At 42.3% G+C, this 8,055-nt stretch overlaps 1 protein-coding gene across 1 annotated transcript; it reads right to left on the reverse strand.

The window, feature by feature from the left end:
* Positions 1–1,839: 1,839 nt before the first annotated feature.
* LOC116702258 (prostaglandin E2 receptor EP1 subtype) lies at positions 1,840–7,542 on the reverse strand. Its single transcript, XM_032536418.1, has 3 exons — positions 7,299–7,542; positions 4,171–4,823; positions 1,840–2,464 (listed from the first exon to the last, which is right to left on the reverse strand). Exons 2-3 carry the CDS (start codon positions 4,774–4,776, stop codon positions 2,165–2,167), a joined length of 906 nt encoding a protein of 301 aa, XP_032392309.1. The 5' UTR covers positions 4,777–4,823; positions 7,299–7,542; the 3' UTR covers positions 1,840–2,164.
* Positions 7,543–8,055: the final 513 nt, after the last annotated feature.

The raw sequence follows: 8,055 nt of genomic DNA on the forward strand, positions 1-8,055 counted from the left end.
TGTTAACTAGCATGTTAGGGTTTGCAGTAATTAGCCCGTGCCTATGTTAAGGGTAACTAGCAGTTAGTTTGGGAGTAATTAGCCTGTACCTATGTTAATGTTAACTAGCAGTTGTAGCAGTAATTAGCCTGTGCCTGTGTTAAGGTTAACTAGCATGTTAGTTAGCAGTAAGTAGCCTGTACCTATGTTAATGTTAACTAGCATGTTAGTTAGCAGTAATTAGCCTGTGCCTGTGTTAAGGTTAACTAGCATGTTAGTTAGCAGTAAGTAGCCTGTACCTATGTTAATGTTAACTAGCATGTTAGTTAGCAGTAATTAGCCTGTGTCATCAATGGCGTCATTCGTCTAAAACGATATATAGCCTCGATACGAGCTTCACAGACAACTTCCGTGATTTATCGACACATGCTTCAGCACAGATCGTAACATCAGTATTACGGCTACCTAACCGACAAAGAAGACGTGCGTCCTCATTTCCAAATGTCTCCGTTTGTGTCCGTCCAGACTACAACGAAGACGCCGCAGTAGTGTGGACGCTGGGGCGTAAGTGTTTTTAAATCAAAACGTATTAGTGTAGATGAACAGCTGTTTACATCGAGACCTTTTAACGCCTTTGGATCCGGATCCAGATGTTCACCTGGGTCTTTTAGCGCCATCTCCTCTTTCCACCTGTTTAAGATGTCTCTTCTTAATCATTTGCATACAAGCTGCAACTGTTTTCCTCATACTTGATACTTATACTTGATTTTTATTCTTTTCTCAACTGTCTATACCAACGACCTTAACTGTTTATTGTGTAATGTGTAATGGTTGGAATGGGGAGGATATGAGTGTGACGGAGAGCTTTTGTCTGTATGTTTTTTTATTTAATTTTTTTAGGTCCCCTCAAGTTTTAATTGTCTTGTTTAATTGATGTGCTGTATTTTCTTGCCTTTAAGCACCCCTAAAAAAAACCCAAAATGCTACATCTCAGCTCTCTTTCGTACCCTCTGCTATCTCTCTGGTTAACTCTGTAAACAATAGGTGCACTTACGGCACAATTGGACTTAAACTTTCAATGTTTGTATTTCCCCCATTTGGTAAGGGGACCAGATTTCTCAGACAAAATCCGGGGACATTTTCAGCTCAGAGGCGTATATTTCTCCAAAACACATCATGTTTTTATTTTTTTAAAACTTTTAAAAAGGGACCTAGGGCCTAGGCTGCCCCCTTCCCCCCCCCCCCAAGGTCTGACCCTAGACCCCCCCCCCCCCTGCTGCTACTTCACACTCACTCCACTCACCTCAGAGGGGAATTTTTCAAGGAGAAAGCCCTAATAATTCAAGATAGAAAGTCTTAATATTTCAAGATAGAGAGTCTTAATATTTCAAGATAGAAAGTCTTATTATTTCATGTTGTTGTAATGTAGCCTACTGAACTACTGACAGCTTTTGCTTTCTTGCTTAAGGCTTGTTTCTGCAGCAGCTCCTTGATAATCAGATACAATGAAAACTACTGAGGACATATTTTCCTTTGACATTGATGCAGATATTAAACGAGATCTCTGCAGTCGGCAGCAGAGAAACAAGCTGCAGAGTGAGTTAATGGGACAATTGTCCAGCTTGTGTTTACCTTCATAAAAGTGCTCGTCTTGAAACTGACAGACTCACATTAATATTCTAAGTGTCTGACAACGTTATGGGAAGGATTTCTAAGGAGGTCGACCTTTCTGTTAAAGATTAAGATCCGTTTAAAAATATAAAAGTCTGCGCAATTGCGTTCGCTAAACCCACCAGACTCCATGTAAATAATCAGTGATTTTAGCATCGTAAAACACGGCTTTCTGAAACGTCTCTGAGCTCTGAGCCTGCGTGTGTTGGGTCTGTCGGTCACAGTGAAATCCGGGGACATTTCCGGGGACAGATCCAGCCGGGGACAGGTCACCAAAACCGGGGACTGACCCCGGAAACCGCGGACGTCTGGTCACCCTACCATTTGGTCAGATCCTGTTTTTTTAATCAATGTTGTTGTCTTTGTTGTCATGTACTGCATGTCAACTTCTTGCAAAGAATAGGCTATAGAGGTCTTGAGCTTGAACTCAAGGGGTCATTCCTAATAAAGAATCTCAAGCAGATGATGGACCGCTGGGGGCTCAGCGAGGGTCCAAGAAACAGAGCCGCATCCCTCAAAAAGCGATAGGTGACAGGTCCCCTTTCTTCTTGGTGCTGCTTTTCTCTGAGTTCTGCAAGGAGCTGAGGTCCCAGCGGACGGAGCGGAACGTGCTCCCTTTGAGACTGGCCTGTCTTTTGGTGATGCGGTAGATCTTCCTGAGGACGGCGCGCCGCAGCAGGATGTAGACCCACGGGTCCAGGATCTGGTTGCAGGTCGCCATCCTGACGCCCGTCACCATCAGACCCCTGTAGGTGTCTCTGTCCCCGTCCAGGAAGCCACCGTAGGACCGCGTGGCGGACATCAGGCCGAAGACCTGAAAAAAGAAACGAAAAATGTAACCCCCGTTGTTGTCTTCCAGTAAAAATTGAAAATCAACACTTTCATTGATGCTTTTTATCAACGTTTTTAACTTTTTCTTACATTTTTGTCCCTTTTTTTCTATGTTTGTCACTTTTTTTGACATTTAAAAAACTGTATACTATATATACAGTATATATATAGCATATATTTACTGTATACTATATATACAGTATGTATATATATATAAATACTATATATTGCATATACAGTATACATAAGCATCTTTTGATTTTTAAGCCTCTTGCCTCTATTAGTCTGTCTTCAAATATGATGGAACATGATATTTACTATCAATAAATTCCATTTTTGTTGACTTAGTGGGCTCGGTAGGTGGGTGAATAGGGCTGGGGGGGTGGAAATTTGTGTTACGTGTGTGTATTTGTGTGTGTGTGTGTGGTGTGTGTGTGGGGGGGGGGGGGGGGGGGGCGTGGGATTTCCCCTTTTGGGCTCATCAGGGGGGGGGGTTTTTTTTTGGTTTTTCCCCGGGGGAGCTTGTCACCCCGTGTTTTTTCCCGGGTTTTGGGGTTTTTTTTCCTGGAATTTTCCACTGAAATCCAATTCATAAATTGTTCTGCGCGCCTGGTGAGGGCTCCAAGGGTTTGGGGCAATTCGTGGTGTTGTCATGGTTTTAACTTTTTGTTTGCATTTTTTGCTATAAAGACCCAAGTCAGGCACCCCGTTGCAGTTGCCCGTTTTCTTTCACCTTAAATCCTTAATTACGTAAATCTTATCATAAAACATTTTTAACTATGCAAAAACCTTGATTTCTTTTTTTAAATTTTTCTCTCTGATATCATTTAAAATCATGAACGTAACACAGAATTTCCTTCGGGATAAATAAATATTTTGATTTAGGAATTTTGATTGATTGAGTTGATTAGATTAGTAAAAATTATATCTTTTGACTGCAATTATTTTACAGCAATTTTTACTCTAAATACATATTTTATTTTATATTTTTTCCCAAAACGTATGTATTAGTATCTAGATATTTTTCTATTTTTTTAGGGTTTTTATTTACGAATTTTTAAAAATAGATTTTTATTGAAAATAACATTTTTCACATTATTATAAGACAAACTATCTGAAAACGTTTAAAAGATTATCTTGCATTTATCCGTACATAGCCATGTCCTGCACTTAGGAACCAGGATATCCCGACCCCTGCTATTCATTTGGTTGACTGAAAAGCATTTTTTTGCCTTTTACCTGTTAATGACAATAAAGTTTAATTAATCTAAACAAAAAATTTATATTTATTGCTCTACATGCCCGCACACCCAAAAAGCATTTTTTAATTTTCTAAAACTCAAATTGTCCCTGTTTTTTTTAATTGTTTCTGTGCGTATTTCCTTTAAGCTGTGAATTTGCTGTCATTTCTACCAGGGACGTGGAATGACAGAAAGAAATTGACATTGAATCTTTAATGTATCCCAGTTCCCCACAGAGGGCCCAGCAATGCAGGGGTGACAGATCCGACCAGTGCACCCCCATCTCTGGTGTGGGACCCGGGGGAGCGGCGCGGGAGCAGGATCTCTTCTTAGCGGGGTCTCACCCGCGTGATCCCGTTTTGGGTTTTCACCCCGAGGGCCGACGCCACGAGTCAGAGCCACCCGAGAACAGCACACAAGGCCAAACCTAGTCCTTTGGGTCCCAAACCCTGATGAAGCACCCCTCCGGGTACTGGTACGTGTACGCACCCAGGCTGAAGAAGGGCAGGAGGGCCACGCACAGAGCCAGCAGCCAGATCAGGGCCAGGGCCACTTTAGTCCGTGCTGTGGTCACCAGACGAGCGTGCAGCAGAGGCCTGGTGACGCCCAGGCAGCGCTCGGCCGCCATGGCGCAGCCCAGGAAGAGAGGGCACAGGCCGAAGAACACCATGCAGCCGCCCAGGAACAGACAAGACGCATCCGGGTTGGCGGGATCGCCTCGAAAGCTGGAGACGTATCTCCTGAGCACGAGAGCTCCAGGGATGACGTGTCCTGCCAGATCTGTGGCCACCAGGGAGCTGGCGAAGAGCAGGAACGTGGCCTTCGACCGCCGCCGGAAGCGGTTGTAGGCCTTGGCGAGGATGATGAGGGCCACCACGTTGAACAGGATGCCCAGACTCATGGTGAGCCCGGCGGCCGTGGGGTTGTTGGGTGGGCGGGTGGCGTTGAGGGCCACAACGGCCTCCACCCCGGGCTCCTGCACCGTGGGGGTGTGGTTGCAGAGGGGAAGGGTGGCAGTGATGGCCGAGGTGTTGTAGCGCTGCATGGCCAGCATCACCGCTGGGCTCTGGGTCGGATGGGGTTCCTCAGGGTGAGAAGATACTGAGGAGACAAACAGGACCGGGTCAAAGAGGACAATACACACACATACACCTGGACTCACATGAATACCTGGACACTTGAACACTGGACTTGACACTTGACTGATAATTTATGGTAAATGTCTTTTTATAGCCAAAGGTTTTATTGTCATTATTACTATTATTATTACTGTTATTATTGTTGTCTTTATACTGTCTTTTTCCTCTTGATACTGTATTTTTCTTGCTGAAAACTGATGCTGGAATTTCAATTTCCTTGCGGGAGTCATCCCAAAAGGATTAATAAAGAGAAGTCTAAGTCTAAGTCTTGTTGGGGAAACTGATCAGGATTGTGACTTCTGTGGTTTGGATTCTATTATCTGCTGCAGGGGCGTCAAACTCATTTTCCCAGAGGGCCACACTGGAAAGAGAGAATCTGTTGTTCTTCTGCTGCGCCCCAAAATAAGTGCCATGACCAAGTTGAATGCTTATTCTACATGAACTTTCTCCTTTTCCTTTGTATTTGGTCATATCAGGTCTCTGTGCTTTTCACCCAGCTGACGGTCCCCCTTTCTCAGCATAATTTAACTGTAAAGACCGCTGAACTTAATTGTCATGTGACTAGTCTAATATTCTAGACGTAGAATATCACTTCGTGGGATATCATTTGAATTGTTGTGGCCTGAGAAACAATCTACATCACATCTGCAAGCTGAGCGAGCAGTCACGCTTTAAAAAAATTAAAGGGCCCCTTCATAACTCTAATAAACCGGAGCATGTTTTTCTCCCCTCCCAGAATGCTGTGTGGACTAGCCAGACCCTCCTCCGCAGCGCTGTGGAGGAAGGTCCGGCACTGCGTGACTAGCCCTTGTGTTGCCCTCCCTTCAACCATGAAACCTTCACTTTTTTTCAACATTATTATAGTTTTTTTCCGACATTTTTGTCAGTTTTTCAACGTTGCGGGTGCTTTTTTTTTAGTGTTTTTTTCCATATTTTTAATGTCGACATTGTCAGCGCTTATTTTGACGACCCAAAAAAATAAGAATGAACTGAAAATGAGTCAAATTTGACCCAAGGACAACATGAGGGCTAGCCACACCCTAATAATTCCCATACAGTCCCTTACAGGTTTTTACATATTACATCAACATCGAACAGACGGGATAACTTCCAAAATTGGTATTTCATCACTGTCGTCTCTCTCCGGACAGGCTAAGCTCCTCAGGCCGACGGGACTCAACTTTACAGCTCCACACATTCGTTTCCAGCCCTCTCTTATTTGTCTCTTCACACGAGGCAACCTGGGAAGTCTGAACAAGTTCTGACAGTGTTTCACAGAAAAGTCCTGAAGGCGTTCCTCTAAAATAGCTGTTATGAAGCAGCAGCCACGACACGCTGTCAACAGCGAGCACTCAGAGTCAGAGTCGGAAATTAAGGATTAAGAAACTGACTTTTACGAGAAATGTGCCATTTGGTGTAAGGTGCGTTCACACACACACACACATACATATGCACGTGACTACATGAATACATGTAAAAGAAAGGAAGGTTGTGCATGCAAACAAAAAACTAACAAATGGTACAAAGAGACATGCAAACGGTTGTGAATATGCATTATGAAAGGGAAACATATTGCTATATATATATATATATATATATATATATATATATGTATACATATATATATATATATATATATATATATAAATATATGTGCATATATATGTGTGTGTGTTGCTGACTGTTTCTTTTCAAAGTGAGTCTATACAACACCGGGTTGGATATTTAATTTATCCTTTGTGTGTATTGATTTCATTTATTTTGTCTAGATGATGACATGATTTTGATTGGCCTTTATTTATTTTTTAAATCTCTATCTTTATCTTTATCTCTCTCTCTCTTTAACTTTTATCTATCTTCATCATCTCTAGTTTTACTAACATAGTGCATATCATGAAGTTTGCTTGAATGTTATGCTACATGTCTGTAAAAGATGTGGGTATATTGTTATATATATGTATAAATATATGTCATCTTATGTGCTTTTAAATGTATATTGTGTTTTGTGTGTGTGTGTGTGTGTAAACACACACAATGACATCATAAAATCACAAGATATATATATATACATATATTGTATATACAGCATATATGTGCAGTATATACACAGACACAGATACAGACACACACACACACACACACACACACACACACACACACACTCCCTGTAGGGTACAGTTTAAAGAAAAGAGTTTTTAGTTTTAATTTATACATTTCCCCTCCGAGGATTACATTTCTGTGACTGAAATGCGTTTTCTTTGAGTATAATTTCTCTTCTGTTAAATGTCATTTTGTTGCTTTAAAGTATTTGAATGAATCCAAACTGTAAATATTAACGTGGAACGTGAGTATTTCTCGACCAAACACGTTGACATAATAAAACGTTGAATGACAGCCTCGGGGCATTTAACCCTTACATGAACGATCCCTAACCTACCTTTGAAACAACAACTCCATGGAGAGGACCCGGATCCCTCAGATCTCCACAATCACTCATAACTGAATCCACTGAATCCAATGAATTAATCCACGTTGCTTCTGATGTCTTCTGGTGTTGCTCCAGTGTAAAAGGACTCCTTCACCTGAAGTGTTTTCCTCCTTGTGCAGCAGAGACTACAGTGTGTAACACCCCTCTCCTCCTCTCTGAACCAGCAGCCTGCCTGTGTCATGGCACAAGCCCGTCCTCCCGCCCTCTGCAGCCGGCTGCCTTTATACGGCCGAGCTGCACCGGCTCTCATCGCCTCTGGGTGTCTCAGTCGCTGGAAATGTCCTCCCAGCGGAGACAGAATGAATGGGCCACTCACTCAGAGGAAGAAACCCCAGTGCAGAGGCATGCATGGACATCTAAAATCCAGCCGGCTCACCCTTTGTACTCCCCCACACCACACAATAACGAGATATAGGGGATTAAATATTAAGCGTTTAACAAAAACCACCTGTAGAATCAGAGATCTGCTTCAGGCTGCAGGGAAAATCTCCTTTCAAGTATCACTTTTATAAGCAGTGTTATTATTATTTTTTTAACCCTTGTGTTGTCGTCCCGAGTCAAAAACGGACAAAAAGTTCACATTTTCGTCCCTTTTTTAGACTTTTTTTTTAGTTTTCACTAACACCACCTTACTAGTTTTACTACTTTTTGGAATTCATGGTCAATAACCCTCATTTATATAGAGTTATACCTAATATTTGAGTTA

The sequence above is a fragment of the Etheostoma spectabile genome, chromosome 15 (assembly GCF_008692095.1).
Source record: "Etheostoma spectabile isolate EspeVRDwgs_2016 chromosome 15, UIUC_Espe_1.0, whole genome shotgun sequence".
NCBI classification, from domain to species: domain Eukaryota; kingdom Metazoa; phylum Chordata; class Actinopteri; order Perciformes; family Percidae; genus Etheostoma; species Etheostoma spectabile.

What these genes read in the sequence shown, in the direction of transcription:
- LOC116702258 (XM_032536418.1), bottom strand. Translation starts at nt 4,776, where the DNA reads ATGCTGGCCATGCAGCGCTACAACACCTCGGCCATCACTGCCACCCTT. An exon ending in CGGAGGGGTGCTTCATCAGG is followed by an intron (nt 2,465 to 4,170) that starts GTTTGGGACCCA and finishes TTCTTTTTTCAG; the next exon opens with GTCTTCGGCCTGATGTCCGC.